General features: G+C 40.4%; 1 protein-coding gene across 3 annotated transcripts in view; it reads right to left on the bottom strand.

Moving 5' to 3' along the window:
- LOC110568885 (cytoskeleton-associated protein 2-like) overlaps positions 1-16,367 on the bottom strand; it is a 121,269-nt gene that overhangs the window by 8,160 nt on the left and 96,742 nt on the right. The window contains exons 1-4 of one of the 3 annotated variants that reach the window (XM_064377975.1): positions 12,224-12,307; positions 8,216-8,282; positions 6,324-6,375; positions 1,758-2,992 (exon numbers count right to left, since the gene is read on the bottom strand). In XM_064377975.1, coding sequence (XP_064234045.1) covers positions 1,758-2,992; positions 6,324-6,375; positions 8,216-8,282; positions 12,224-12,260 — 1,391 coding nt within the window. In that variant the 5' untranslated portion in view covers positions 12,261-12,307. Of the gene's footprint in view, positions 1-1,757; positions 2,993-3,358; positions 3,380-6,323; positions 6,376-8,215; positions 8,283-12,223; positions 12,308-16,367 lie in introns of those variants that run through there. The other 2 variants (XM_064377977.1, XM_064377976.1) reach the window with 2 other exon arrangements.

Genomic DNA, 16,367 nt, shown 5'->3' with positions numbered 1-16,367 from the left:
CACATAGGTATTTAATAACACACGGCAAAATTCACCTTTTTTTAGCATGCAATTCTGAATTTTGACAAATGCATCAAGTCATGTAAGCCTAACTATTATCAAGCTATAAGACAGTTGCAACACCCTCAATAATTCCCTCATGCTCCTTGGTAGTCAGTCTCACCCCTAACCTCCAGCTCCTGGCAATCACTGATCTGTTGTCTTTATAGTTTTGCTTTTTCCAGAATGCCAATAACTAAGCTTTTAATGAATGAAGGCTATTAACTCTCATTTCTGACTCCAGAGCAAAATCCATGCAATGCTTATTATTTCAGCTCCAAATACTGCCCTCTTACCTTCACTCTAACCACCTACTTAATGATAGAAGTTGAGACATGTGGCATGTGCCTCCGTCATGTTCCTGGCGTTCTTCCTATCTCCTTAGCCTTTCTAATCATTGAAGAGGGAACTTACCTTTTCTAAAGGCAACTTACTCCTAGGACCTCAATACCATAATTTTGTTTCTCTAGTACTTTCCACATATACACCATACAGTAAGCTCCAGAAGGGTAAAGACTGACTGTGTGCTCATCACTGTATTTCCTAGCACCTGGCACATTGCAGGTGCTGAAGAAACACGTGCAGAATGAATGAATGAATCTCTCCCTCTCCAGACTCCTCTTTTGTAATCAAACATGTTCAACATGCATCACAGTCTTATGACCACTCCTCTGTTGTCTGACCTAGACTGTGAGCTCTAGGGCTGGGACCCTGACTTCCTTATTCACCACCTCAAGGTCTCTGCAGTCACTTTTCTTTCTGCTCAGGATTGTCCTTCTTGCCACCAGCCTTTTCTCAGCCTTAGGTCTCAGCTCAGATGTTGCTGTTCAAAGTACCTCTACTGATCCTTCTATCTAAAGCAGCCACTCCAGCCCTACTCTCTTGATATATCCCCTGAAGTTGTTTACTTACTGTCTCTTCAGGAAGGCAGAGAGCTTGTTGTTGGTGTTCAGGACTATACCAAGCTGTACCTTGCTTCACCCTGCTACACCTTTTAGCAACCATCTAATTTTACATGCTCCCTTCACTCTTGTCAGAAATGTCCTTATTTTCTACTTCAAGCAGGTGCTTCTCCTGGGAGGCTCACCCACATTATGAGACTATATCTGGTCCTGGGTAGAAAGTGTACAAAATCCATTGGCTCAGTTTCAATCAGTGTATGTTAATATTAACCTATCTGACATCTGGATTTCTACCATCTGAACTCTGTATTTGAACTGACAGCTCCTCTCTGTTTGAGCTTACTTGCCAAAACTTGGCCCACTCAGACTCATGGAAGTTCCCAGTTCTTCCCCGATAACTTTTCTGAACTTAACTATTGCTTTGTCTGACAAGAGACTACCATTTTCTAACTTCCTAGCTATGTGAACTCACTTATCTGTTCTATTACTGTCCAGTCTAGCAGGGCACTTCTTGAACGAGTGTCTACATCTGCAACCCCTACTTCTTACTCATCCATTCTATGTTTCAATTACTTAAAAAAAACCAAAAACTATTTTAAGCATACAACTACAGAAAATAATTTATAATATATGTATGTACTACCTATCCCTGTCAAGTCTTAGTATTTGTTATATTTGCATCAAATCTTTTTTCAGACTGTAGTTAAAAATTACTTAGGAGCCATTATTTATGGCCTATTCCCTGACCAAGTCTTCTTGATGGTCAATTTGCCTAATCATCTTAAGTTGCAAAAGCTTAGAATTAAAGCAAAGTACCTGCGATCCTCTGCTGTTGCCTTCTTTTTAATATTTGGGTTTGTTTGGGTCCCGTTTATGGTTGTGACACCAGCTTGAGTTTTGGCAGCTGTTTTGTTCAGAAAATGGTTCTGGGGAACAGCCTTTTTCAACTTGGAGTCCAAAGTCTGTGCTGTTTGTTGAAAGCCATTATTATTACATTTAATACCACTGGTTCCATTTGCTCTTATGCTAGGGGTGCTTGGAATAGCTGAATTAAATCTGCCAACTGTCAACTTAGGCCTCTGGCTTATGGCTTTCGATTTTTGCAGTATACATGATGTCTGAGTTATGCAAGAAGGTTGGGTGGACTTCTGATCTTGCTTGATGTTTGGATGTCTGTTGTTATATTCACCTTGAAGCAAATTGGGGTATGTTCTGGGTTTGGTATGTTTCATTCTCTGTTCAGTAACAGGGTATGACCGTAACTTAGTTTCATTTGTTCCTTCATATTTACCCCTATTCACCTTTATATCTTTGATGTTCTTGACCACTGGTTTCTTTGATGGCTGAACCTTATTAAGGGTCTGAATCAAGTGAGAGGGAACCGTCCTTGAAAGTTTTACTCCTGGTCTTGCAAAATCTGCTCTAGAGAGTTGCTGTGATTTTACTGGGAGAGTCCTGCTTTGTGTTTCTCTAACAAATTGTTTATTAACTCTGTCTTTCAGAACAGCACTATTAACTGAACTTTTGCCCAAGGCTGGCTTAGGAACTAAACTGTTCTTGGTTTGATTATAAGAGTCAATCTTTGGCTTACTTGTGGTATGTAATTTAGGATCTGGCTTCCTCTCAGGTTCTGATAAAGTTTGGGGCAGGTTCCCTTTGTTTGTTTCTTTTAGAAAGTTATCCAAAGATTCATTTTCAACATGGGTATTATTCATAGAGTCTGTACATTTAGCATTTCCTTGATCTGTTACCTGCTGCTTTGTAGTTTTCAATTGTTCTATATTAAGTAACCCCACAAGTTTTCTTGACAGTTCTGTTGTGGATGATCCAGCTTCACGCTGTTGAAAACTCTTGCTAGAAGGCTTAGAGTATGGGTTAGAAGAAACACATTCTGAAGTCAGCCTTTTGCCCAGAAGTTTTGGTGGTTCCAACTTCGGCTTCTGAGACCCTGTAATATTAAGTGGTCTGGGCTGGAGTTTAACGCTGATGGACATTTTAGGTTTGACAGGCAAAACAGCATGGTCGGTAACATCATTTTTGGGTCTAATAGTCTGAAAAGACAAAATATATATTAAAAAATTCTTAACAATATCTTATTGTTTCTAAAATAACTGTGTTTAAAACATGCTAAAAATATTAATCATTTTTAGAATTTCATCTAAGAAAGTTGAATCCTGAGAAAGTAAAAAAGACTCACTAATAGATAGGGTTTTGTTTATTTGTTTTGTTTTTTTGAGACAGATTCTCGCTCTGTCACCCAGGTTGGTATGCAGTGATGCAATCTTGGCTCACTGCAACCTCTGCCCCCCTGGGTTGAAGCAATTCTCCCACCTCAGCCTCGCAAGTAGTTGGGACTACAGGCGCGCATAACCACACCCAGCTAATTTTTTGTATTTTTAGTAAAGATGGGGTTTTACCACGTTGGTCAGGTTGGTCTTGAACTCCTGTCCTCAAGTGATCCACCCGCCTTGGCCTCCTAAAGTGCTGGGATAACAGGCATGAACCACCGCACCTGTCCTAATAGGTAGTTTTTGTAACTTGAGTTCCTATCAGAAATATATTAGAGTCTTTTAGCTTGATAGAATTAAGCAGAGATGCAGTGAATATATAAAAATTGCTGTTTCAAAAATAAATTTGCCTCAATCAAACAGTAGTTGTTGGATGCCTATTATATCCCAAGTGCCCTCCAAGGGACCCTGGAAAAATACATACATAATGAACTTAGGTTACCTCCCAACAAATCTCTCCTAGAACTTTAGCCACACTATGTATGTTTTTCACACCAATATCTTTGTAAACATCACAATATCACTCAAGAACCTCTGTCTCACCCCTGGAGATCAGTGACAAGGAGATAGATGGCAGATGATGTGAGGTCGAAGACATGCTGCCATGGCTCTCAATAAACATCTAACATCCAGTAGTCATATTTGTAAAGTCAGCCAGGATGGGGTTTTAAGGTTAGAGTCTAGGTTAATAATAAACAAATGTTTAGTCATGTGATTAAAGTTTGGATAAGAAAGGTAGGATTAGATTACAGAGAACTCTAAAAACTAGGGAAGGGAGTTTAGAATTCACATGGCAAGTAACTGGGCAAGCCACTATGAATTCCTGAACATCTACCATGAAAGCGATTACTCAGAAAGATTTTCAGAGATTTATGGAATATGTTTCCAGGGTAAGATATGGGATGGGAATGCTAGAGTTACCACTCTATTTTTGATTTGACAATATTGTGAAGAATCACTATATAAACTTGGTAAGTATGTAAATCATGTCTAACCAGAACCATTTGGCATTAAGGGCAAAGAGATGTCTATTCTGGATGATAGCAGTGTGTGTGGTGTTGTTAGGGGTGAGATGGGGGAAGTTGGGAGTGGGAGGCAGAGAGATGGATGGTATACCCACAATGGATATATCTGGATTAATCTTTGAGCACGAACATTTATACACACCTCAGATCTCTCCATCACTGCTTACTGAAAAGGTGGAGGGATGTTGGCATGAAAGCTTCCAAATGTGTGTTATTTTTTAGTTGCTCTTTCTTGTATATTAAAAACAAATTGATATAATCCACAAACCATAAAATTCACCGTTTTGATAAGTGCACAATTGTGTAGGTTTTAGTATAGTCACACTATTATACAGCAATCACCACTGTCTAATTCCAGAACATATTCATCACTCTAGAAAGAAAGTTGGTTTACTTGTTGGCAGTCACTCCCCATTTTCTGCTCCCTGCAGTCCTTGGCAACCGCTGGTCTACTTTCTGTCTCTGCATGTCCACAGATTTGCCTATTTTGTGTGTCACATAAATGGAATCATGTAATATGTAGCCTTTTCTGTCTGGCTTCTTTCACTTAGCATAATATTTTCAAGATTTACCCTTGTTGTAGCATGTATCAGCACTTCATTACTTTTTAAAATTAACTTTTTTAGAGCAGGTTTAGATCCACAGTAAAATTGATAATAATAATACTGCCTATTATCTAGGAAGAATGCCATATATCCTGGTTTTCAGAAGATAGTTTTGATTTATGCTTGTTGGTCAAACAGCACTGCTTTTTACTTTCAAAAGTGTCCTGGTTTGGACACTAAAGCATATGGCCAACTTCCTTACATGGTTGTTTTGAGTGAGGTAACGTATATAAAGTATCTGGCTGTTAGTTGTTATTGTCATGTATCAAAAGTGTTATATAAATTGTCAAGCATTATACAACTGTAATGATGACTATTATTTACATACTGCTTTTAGTTTCTCCTAAATTCTGTAATTCCCTTCCTCACTTCATTTTCTACTTTTACAACTATGTAAAGCAGATAAGGTAGGTATCATCCTCATTTAAGAGTTGATATACTGAAGTCAGTATTGTCAAATTCCAGAGAAGTCTCTGGGAATTCTGAATGAGGCCCTTTCCAGCAGATTTTTCCTTAAGACTTGCATGCTATACTGGTTCAATCTGCATAAAGTAAAAGTGTAACCCAGTGCTTCCCAAACATGAAGTCATTGTGCATAAATTTTGCCTTGTATACATTTTGCTATCCTTCGCATTGTCTAATGATGTCATGCATATACACAACATATGTATGTCTATATATGCATATGCATATGACTAAAATATGATTGAAGTAATTTGGCGAATGAATCATTAAAACTTATTAAAAGTCTCACGAATAACAATGTTTCACTTCAGGAAGCACTATCTGAGTTACATTTCAGAACACAGATACAAACTATGCTTTTAAAAACTAAAGGTGAGATTTTTATTGCAGATGAAGAATCTGTGCCTCTTTCAGAGGGCTAATTTCTTCTATTTAAACTTTAAGTTAAGAATCTTTTACCATCTATCTAATGTAGTTAAATTGATTAGGAAGCATATACTTGTTAAATGGCTTGAAAGGTTCAATGCAAATACTCCCTTTAAATGACGACCGAGCTATTTAACTTCATGGCAGCATACCAAAGTGGTTAACATCACAGGCTCTCAGCTTTGTCACTTAATAGCTATGTGACCTATTTAACCTTTCTGTGACTTAGTTTGCTCATCTGTAAAGTAGGGCTATTAATAGTAGCCTCATACGATTGTGAGGACTCAATGAGGTAATGCAAGTCCGAAAAGTATCAGGCACACAGTAAGTATTCAATGTTAGCTATCAAGAAGACCATAGTTCACATGAGGCTTTTTCTTTTGGTTAATAAAACTAAACTACAGTATGTTGTACTTTTCAAAAAATGATTGTCTCTTATTAAACCAAACTGTTTTTGTATCCATAAGAAATATCTTTGAAATACATGTTCTTTAGGTTGCTAACATCTTTATTATTCTTATTACTAATCATACTTACAAATGAATATTTCTAGAAAGACTAATTTCTACTTACAGATTTAGAAGGTGGTGGATTCGGGCAATTATTCTTGGATTTTAGATAAGGCCTATAAAAGACAAATTAAAATTAATCCTCAGCACAGAAGGATCTCAAGCTAAGCTTGGGAAATATAGTGATTAAAAATTATGATTAGAATTTTAAATTAGAATTTCTGTAATGGCAAAATAATTAAAAATTATATTCAATAAAGTCTCCTTATCATCATTTTAGTCATGTATCCTCCCTCTTGGAGACCACCAACTGCTCCTATTCTTTTCTTTTGCTTGTGATCCTTACAGAGACATTCTATGCATAAATCTAGCATTCTCACAATATCAATGAGATATATGTTTCCTTCATGTGTGTATAGTCTTACTCATTCAAACATTCCTGGAGCACCGCAATGTGCCAGACACTGAAGACACAATGCCAAATAAAACCATTAACTGCTTCTTTAAAAAATTTACTTGTTTTAGGAGCTGAGCACAGTGGCTCACGCCTGTAATCCCAGCACTTTGGGAGGCTGAGGCGGGCAGATCACCTGAGGTTGAGAGTTTGAGACCACCCTGATCAACATGGAGAAACCCCGTCTTTAAAAAAAAAAATTTCCTTGTTTTAAGTATCTTTAAGTACTATCTTTTCTAATTTTCAGAGGGGAAAAGTGATGTAAGAAAAAACTACGACACACATGAAATCTAACTAGTGAGTTAGGAAATGCAAAAAAAGGATAGGAAAACAAAGGAGAATTTAGAAGGAATCAATCTGCATGGACCAAAAACAACCAAAAACAATTGCCAGACTAACAAGAACGTTGATCATGACTTATTTGATGTTTGTCTCTCCCGTCTAGAACATAAGCTTTGGGAGGGAAGGAATGTCTGTCTTGTTAAGCACCATATCTCTAGCATCAAGGGAGACTGAGCTATTATAGGTAGTAAATAATATTTATTGAATAAATGGACTAGGTTCATTTAATCAAGGAAACAGAGGCAAGGTTACCCAAGATAAAATAAAGGGTGAAAGCTAACTTCATAAAAATTAGTTTTGAAATAAATATTTAGCAACTCAAATGGGGAAAAAATTAAGCAATGCTAAGAAAGAAGGACAAATAACACCACAAAGATGGTAAAAATCTACAAAGGATAAAAATGAAGTGGTCGGCCGGGCATGGTGGCTCATACTTGTAATCCCAGCACTTTGGAAGGCCAAGGTGGGCGGATCACAATGTCAAGAGATTGAGACCATCCTGGCCAACATGGTGAAACCTTGTCTCTACTAAAAATACAGAAATTAGCTGGGCGTGGTGGCATGCACCTGTAGTCCCAGCTACTTGGAAGGCTGAGGCAGGAGAATTGCTTGAACCCAGGAGGCAGAGGTGGCAGTAAGCCAAGATTGCACCAGTGTACTACAGTCTGACGACAGAGAGAGAGAGATTCCGTCTCAAAAAAAAAAAAAAAAAAAAGAAGTGGTCATATTCTGTCTACCTCAACAGTAAATGCTAAGAGAATGACCCAAGAGCACCATTAGGCTGGGCTCTCCTGCCTTAGCAAGAAATGCCAGAACCATGGTCATTTAAGTTCTTAACCAAAAATTGCCTTCGTGAGAATCAACTTCCCCAAGAAAAAAAGCAGAAACAGACAAAGCTTCCAGCATGGTAGGTAATACTGACCCTTCCCTCATTCCTTTGGAGAGTCTCACAATAACAATGCTTAACTCTTTGCCAATGGACTAAGCACTGCTCAGGGGTTTTTGTCATGCTTGGACTGAAATGCTCTTTTTGCATTATCATAGAATCCCAATGCAGTCTGAGTAGACTGTAAGCAAAAGGGCCATGTTTCAAAAAGTCTTTAAATTGTTAGTGCAAAGAAGGCAACACAACTTGCATAACTGTGGACAGATAAACTCACTTGGCGTTTTGGCTCTTCAGTTTTCCCTTAGCTGCAAGGTACTCCTGAAGCTTTCTCTGCCGCTCTTCTGAAACACAGGCAAGCAAACAAACGACATTAACTTTAGTTCACGATTTTAACAAGTTCATTAATATTCTAAAAGATGACACTTTTCTCTAGTGATTTTGGCTTTGCAACATAATGTTATAAAATCCCTAGTCCTATACATTTGCCCTCAAGTTAATGTCAACGTTGACAATATCATTTATATGCCAGGCCTACACTAAGCTCTTTAAACTTACTACTTTTTTTGAGACAGGGTCTCCCTCTGTCACTGAGGCTGGAGTGCAGTGCCACAAGCATGGCTCACTGTTGCCTTGATCTCCCAAGTTCTAGCAATCCTCCCACCTCAGTCTCCTGAGTAGCTGGGACTACAGGTGTGTACCACTATGCTGGATAATTGAAAAACACTTTTTTTTGTGTGGAGACAGGATCTTACTATGTTGCCAGGGCTGGTCTCAAATTCCTGAGCTCAAGTGATCCTCCTGCCTTGGCCTCCCAAAGTGCTGGGATTACAGGCATGAGTCAAAGCACTCAGCCTAAATTTACATTACTTCTTTCAATCCACAAAAAATCCAATGAGTTTTTGCAATCTGAAATTCAGAGAGGGTAAATGTCATGCCCAAAGTTACCCTGTTAATATGTGGCAATTCCAGGACTTGAAAAGTCTTATCTAACCCTAGAGCTCACAGCCACTGTTCTCAGCTACAACATTCTATGCTTTGAAGAACTTCCGTTACTGGCCCATCTGAGCTGGTGAGCCAGGCCTGGTCTTACGTTTTTTGGTTTTTTTGACAGGGATGATAATTTTTACCCACAAACCCTTATATGGCTTCCTTTGTTGGTACTAAGGATAAAATATGCCAGGTTGTCCGCTCATTGCAGACACCTATACTATGGTGACTTTCTATGCAAGCCATTTGTGAGAGGATGGCAAGTCAATGATTTCTGCCTTCAAGAAGTTTCAAACTAGTAGTGGAGATAAAGTAAACACAGCAATAATTACAATATAAGGTAATATCTAAGGGCCATAAAGAGGATAAAGAAGAATGGGAGTTCTTCTTTATAAGAAGAAGAAATTCTTCTTTATAAGTTCTTCTTTATAAGACAAATATATAATGAAGGGAAGAAACCAGCGTAAAAAGGTAGAGAATACTCAAAATCAGAATGCCTCTCCCTCTACAGGGGATTGCAATTCCTCATCAGTAACGGAACAAGGCTTAATAGATTACACCGGTATTCCAATAACAGAAGCAGGTTTCCAAACGTGGGTGATAAGAAACTTCTGTGAATTAAAAGAACTTATTCTAACCCAATGCAAAGAAACTAAGAACCTTGAAAAAAGGTTTAACGAAATGTTAATGAGAATGGACAATTTAGAGAAGAATATAAGTGAATTGATGGAGCTGAAAAACACAACACGAGAACTTCGCGAAGCATGCACAAGTTTAAACAGTCGAATTGATCAAGCGGAAGGAAGGATATCAGAAGTCGAGGACCAGCTCAGTGAAATGAAACGAGAAGACAAGAACGCAGAAAAAAGGATGAAAAGGAATGAGCAAAGTCTCCAGGAAATATGGGACTATGTGAAAAGACCTAATTTACGTTTGATAGGTGTACCTGAATGTGATGAAGAGAATGAATCCAAGTTGGAAAATACTCTTCAGGATATCATTCAGGAAAATTTTCCCAACCTGGCAAGGCAGGGTAATATTCAACTCCAGGTAATACAGAGAACACCACAAAGATATTCTTCAAGAAGACCAACCCCAAGGCACATAATTGCCAGATTTATTAGGGTTGAAATGAAGGAGAAAATACTAAGGGCAGCTAGAGAGAAAGTTCAGCTTACCCATAAAGGGAAACCTATCAGACTTACAGCAGATCTCTCAGCAGAAACCCTACAAGCCAGAAAAGAGTGGGGACCAATATTTAACATCCTTAAAGAAAAGAACTTTCAACCCAGAATTTCCTATCCAGCCAAACTAAGCTTTATGTGCGAAGGAAAAATTAAATCTTTTGCGAACAAACAAGTACTTAGAGAGTTCACCACCACCAGGCCTGCTTTACAAGAGCTTCTGAAAGAAGCACTATACATATAAAGGAACAACCAATATAAGCCTTTCCAAAAATATATCAAAAAGCAAAGAACTTTAACACAATAAAAAATTCACATCAACTAATCGACAAAACAGCCAGCTAGCATCAAATGCTGGTATTAAACTTACATATATTTTAATTGGATAAAAAGCCAAAACCCGTCGGTATGCTGCATCCGGGCCCATCTTACATGAAACAATACACAAAGACTCAGAGAGAAGGAGGAAGATTTACCAATTGAACAGAGAGTAAAAATAAACTAATAAACAAAAAGCAGGAGATGCAATTCTCACCTCTGATAAAGTAGACTTTAAAGCAACAAAGATCAAAAGAGGCGAGGAATGACATTACATAATGGCAAAAGGATCAATGCAACAAGAAGAGCTAACGATTCTATAGATCAACGAGATAGAAAATTAACAAGGATATTCAGAACTTGAACTCAGACCCGGAACAAGTAAACTTAATAAATATCTATAGTACTCTCCACTTCAAATACACAAAACATACATTACCACCTCACACCTATTCCAAAGGTGACTATATAATTGGAAGTAAATCACTCCTCAGTAACCGCATAGCATTTCATAGGTTTAAATTAAATATTGGTTGGCTGTTTGTTTGTTATCTTCTTCCCTTATTCCTTCCTGATTACATCATTAAGTATAATTATCAGTATAAAAGAGGTTTTCAATACCCATTACTAAATTGCATTCTAGCCTGGGCAAGAAAGCAATACCCCCATTCTCTCTCCCTCTTTCTTTTCCTTCTCCCTCCTCCCCATTCTCTCTCTCTCTTTCTCTTCCTTTTTTCTCCTTCCTATTCTCTCTCTCTCTTTCTCTAAAAAAAAAAAAAAAAAAAAAAAAAAAAAAAAAAAAAAAAGAAGAAGAATGGGAGTTCAGGGGTGGGGCATGAGTGAGGGGAGCAGGTGACTGGAAAAGGTTAAAATTAAATAATGATGTGAAGGAAAAAACAAAACAAAACAAGACGACGACAGGAGCGCCAAACGACTCTTAACCTCATCTGAACGGAATTGCCCTGTTTTGCTCTCTGATGCTCATGGATTCTTAGAGACAGCTTGCCAGGCAGTGTAGAGCGCAGGGGCTGACATAGGGGGTTGGAGTCCCACCTCCGCGACTTCTGGCAAATTAGCAAACTTTGTTGCTGCTGAGCCTATAAAGCGGACAGAAATGCCCATCTTTAAAGCTTGTTATGTAAAGTGCCTAGGTCTGTGCCCAGGACCTCGTAGGCATCAACGGGAATAAAGGATGAAACAAAACAACGTGCGTTTCTTGAAGAAGGTGGTATCTGAGCAGGAGTTTTGAAAGGTAGGAAAGGGCTCCAAGCACATCTAAGAGATCAGGGAACGCAGGAGCCTTAGCCCTGGGTGCAGATTTAACCAATCGACTTCTAGCCACAGCAGGCTGAGAGGTGTGGAGAGCTCCGCCAGAGGGAGGAGACCCGGGATCGGGCTAGACCCTGTCTCTTGTCATATAAGACCACGCCCGGCTCTACCTGGAGCCAAATGTGGATCAAAGCCGCGCGCTGCTTCCCACTGGTGGTGAAAGCCCGAGCAAGGGGCCTCAGTTTCTTTATCTAGAACGTGGTTACAGTGACATCTCTTTGCGGGGCTGCTGGAGGGCTTTCTGGGAAGATGCCCGTGAGGCATCTGGCCTGCGCACAGCCTCCGCCGCCCCGAGCCCAGACGTCTCCTTGGGGGCCGGGGCTGGGGCTCGCGTCCGCGCTCCCAGGATGGAAAACGCCCCGGGGTAGACTGAGGCAGGCGAGCGGACGGGCACGGTGGCCTCCTACTCCCCGGCCGTACTCCAACGCCTGCGAATAACGGGGCTCGTTCGCGGTCGTACTCACCGACTGCATCAGCGGCGGCAGGCCCGGACCCCACCATGACTCTTCAGTGACAGTTTTTCTTCAAACGCCGCGCCGGAAGCCAAGAACTACGCGCCGCGCCTCCGCGCGTTCTCATTGGCTCCTGCAGGTTTGAAACTCGCTAATCGGAAGCACGGGAGGGCGGGACAACAGGCAATAGGCTCTTTGCGGTTGGCTCTGGCCCTGAGAGCCTGACCTTGGGACCCTTTGATTGGAAGAACGTGCAGGGCACTTAGGCATTGAAAGCGGCTCCCACGGGTCGCGGCGCCGCCGGCCTCTGAGTGGGCGTGGGGCTTTCGGAGGGGCAGTCAGCTAGGCGGGCGGTTACTGGGTCGGTTACGTTGAAGCCCGCAGGGGGTTGGAGCACCGGGAGTCCCTGGGCGGAGAGACTGGGTGGTCCTCCCAGGCTGCTGGGGCAGTTACCTGATTTCGTCCTTCCAGAGTCTCAGACTCACAGGAGCTATGAAAAAATAACATCATGAAGCGGACATATCTCTCCTGGTTAGGGGTTTTATGCATCTAAAGGCTCCTAGTTCTTAGTACTGCAGGGTGGCTCCTTTTATTTTTTATACTCTATTTTTAATATTGGTAAAATATACATAACATCATATATACCATTTTAACCATTTTAAAGAGTTGCAGTTTAGTGGTATTAAGTACCTTTCACATTGTGGCACAACTATCACTACGGTCCTTTCCAGAACTTTTTCACCTTTCCCAACTGAAACCCTGTACCCATCACGTACACACTCCACTCCTCCCTCCCCCAGCCCCAGGCAACCACTATTCTAGTTATTGTCTCTATGGTTTTGACAACTGTAGGTGCCATATAAGCAGAATCATGCAGTATTTAGTTAGACATGGGGGCATGAGTTAGCAGTTCTTGCGTACTTTCTCTGTAGGTAAGAAGTTGCAGGCTTCTATTGTCAGATCCACAGTCTAATGTTTTGGTTGGGTCCTGTGACTGGCCTGTTTCACTTCGCATAAAGTTTTCAAGGTTCATCCATGTGTAGCATGTGTCAAAAATTCCTTTCCTTTTAAGGAGGAATAGCATTCTGTTGTGTGGCCATGCCACATTTTGCTTGTTGGTCCACTCCTCTCCGGACACTTGAGTTGCTTCCACTTTTTGGCTATTGTGAATAATGCTATGAACGTGAACGTACAAATAACTCTTTGAGACTCTCCTTTTCGTTCTTTTGGGTATATACCAAGAAGTAGTATTGTTGCAGCAAAAGGCAATTCTATTTTTAATTTTTTGAGAAACTGCCTTACTCCTTTCAGGGTGATCTCTTGTTTAAGGTATATTTTTGATTTCGCCTCATCAGCTGACTATAATGTCATAAGGCTAATGGAGAAAGGGACGGTGGATGGCAGGCCTTGTTGTCCTGAGTCCCTAGACACACTTGATCCCCTTGTTTCAATCCTAAAATTTTTTTCTTTTGAAGTTTCTCCCGTTTCATCTATTCTGCAGTTTCTTGAAGAGGTCTGGAAAATGCTCTTGGCTCCTTGTGTGTGAAGGTTCCTCTTCCACGGATGCTGGAGAGGTAGCAGGTAGAGGAACAGTCATATCTGGGACCCTGTTGGCCAGGTTCAGCTCACCAGTTGGGTACTCAGCAGGGCTTGAAGCCACTGTAGCAGCCCTTCTCTTTAGTCCGAAATAAGGAGTTTGAAAGAGAGCCACGGTTTCTGGATGTATGCATTTTGATATTTTCAATAGTGTATAAAATATTTAAAATAGGAAAACTGGTCATTATTTTTGTAAGTGACTAAGAAAGGGGCTCCTTCACAGACAGTTTCAGAAAAGTGAAGGGGGTTCTGTTTTGGTCTTCAGAGAATCTAGTTGATTGAATGCATCTCAGTTTTAGAAGTCATTTTGTCTGATCTCTCACCCAGTGCTGGAGTATTCCACGGACCTCATGTAGGTACTGCACCTTTGCAGGAATACTGCTAGTGTTGGTGAGCTGCCTTACCTGTCCTGTTATCAGAGAGGACTGCTTATTAGGAAACTTAAAATGAACTAAGCTTTCTGGCTCACTGGTCCTAGTCCTTTAGAGCACCATAGGCCAGTTCTGCCTCCTTTTCTCCATCCTTTGGATATTTGAATGTCTGTTTTCTAGGACACAAAATGTGAAGAAAAAGCTAAGCAGATTAAAAAATTCTCAACTCTACCAAGCATGGTGGCTCATTCCTGTAATCAGTCTCAGCACTTTGTGAAGCTGAGGCAGGACAACTGCGTGAGCCCAGGAGTTTGAGACCAGCTTGGGCAACATAGCAAGACACCATTTCTACCAAAAAAAAAAAAAAAAAAAAAAAAAAAAATTAACCAGGCATGGTGACACATACCTGCAATCCCTTCTACTCCGGAGGCTGAGGTGGGAGGATCACTTGAGCCCAAAAATGAGCTGTGGTGATGCCACCGCACTCCAACATGGGAGGCAGAGCAAGACCTTGTCTCCAAACAAATAAAATTCTCAGCTCATTCATCAAAGTAGCCACTGTAGCTTTCCGTCATCCTGGTAGCGTTTTTTTTTTTTTTTTTTTTAGACAGGGTCTGGCTCCATTACCTGGCTGGAGTGCAGTGGCACAATCTCAGCTCACTGTATCTCCACCTCCCTGGTTTAAGCAATTCTCCCACCTCAGCCACCCCATCTAGCTAATTTTTGTATTTTTCGTAGAGATGAGGTTTTGCAATGTTGCCCCAGGCCAGTCTCGAACTCCTGGCTTAAGCGATCCACCTGCCTCCATCTCCTAAAGTGTTGGGATTAGAGGTGTGAGCCACTGCACCTGGACAGTCCTGGTGGTTTTAATGGTTTCCCATTGCTCTCAGTATAATGACCTATAAGCCCATGTAGAGCTTGGCCTTTTACTCCCTCAGCCTTAGTTCACACTACTCTCCTCTTCCTCACTGTCATCTAGTCATGTTTTTTCCTTTCCATACTCCTGTCTGGGAATCCAACCTTTTTTCTAATTTCTCTTAGTTAATTATTATTATTTTTACTCTTAACAGCTGTATTGAGATATTCACATACTGTACAGTTCTCCCACTTACACTGTACAATTCAATTTTCAAACATTTTAAATCATCACCCTGTAAAGAAACCCTATACTCATTAGCAGCCACTCCCCGTTCTCCCTTCTTCTCAGCCCCTAGAAACCACTCATTTACTTTCCATCTCTATAGATTTTCCTTCTGGACATTACATATATATGAAATCATGCAATTTGTGGTCTCTGATGGGCTTCTTTTGTTACCAAAATATCATGGGTTTGGTGTAGGTCCTGCTTGCTCACTGCACAGAAAGCCAATCACTGAGATGACAAGTATTCCAGAGAAAGAAGGCTTTAATCAGGTGCTACAGCCAAGGAGATGGGTGCTCAATCTCAAATCTACCTCCCTGATCTAAAACTGGGGGTTTAGATAAGCAGGGAAGAAATGTAACAGTGCATAAGAAAACAGGAACCAGGGAGGGGCAAGGAAGCAATCTTGATGGACCAACCTCTCATTGCCTGGATGTGGTGATCTGGTAAGTTTCAGTTCTTTGATACTTTTTTTGAGAGGCCTGAAGGTCTTTTCCCAAGGAAGGAACTCAGACAAAACAAATACAAGCTTTAAGCTTTAGGACCAGAAGGGTCAATTTCTGTGTTTATCTGAAAGAACAGTCTATGGGACTATTGGATCAGTTTCACTTTCACTTAGTATATGGTTTGCAAGGTTTATCCACATAACATGTGTCAGCATTTCATTCCTTTTTATGACTGGGTAATATTCCATTATATGGATATACAACATTTTATTTACCCTTCATCAGTTGATGGACATCTAGGTTCTTTCCACTTTTTGGCTATTATGTACAATGCTGCTGTGAACATTCATGTATGCATTTTTGTGTAGCTTTATTTTCAATACTCATGGATATATACCTAATGAGAGGAATTACTGTGTCATGTGATAATTCTATGCTTAACCATTTGAGGAGCTGCCACACTGTTTTTCAAAGCAGCTGCGGCATTTTACATTCCTACCAGCAGTGCATGAAGGTTCCAGTTTCTTCACATCTTCAGCAACACTTGTTATTGTCCATCTTCTAAATTACAACCATCCTAGTGGGTGTGGAGTGGTATCTCA

The sequence above is a fragment of the Aotus nancymaae genome, unplaced genomic scaffold (assembly GCF_030222135.1).
Source record: "Aotus nancymaae isolate 86718 unplaced genomic scaffold, 86718_ANA_hifiasm-v0.15.2.pri h1tg000017l, whole genome shotgun sequence".
Classification (NCBI taxonomy): Eukaryota; Metazoa; Chordata; class Mammalia; order Primates; family Aotidae; genus Aotus; species Aotus nancymaae.
This window is presented reverse-complemented; position numbering and strand designations above follow the sequence as displayed.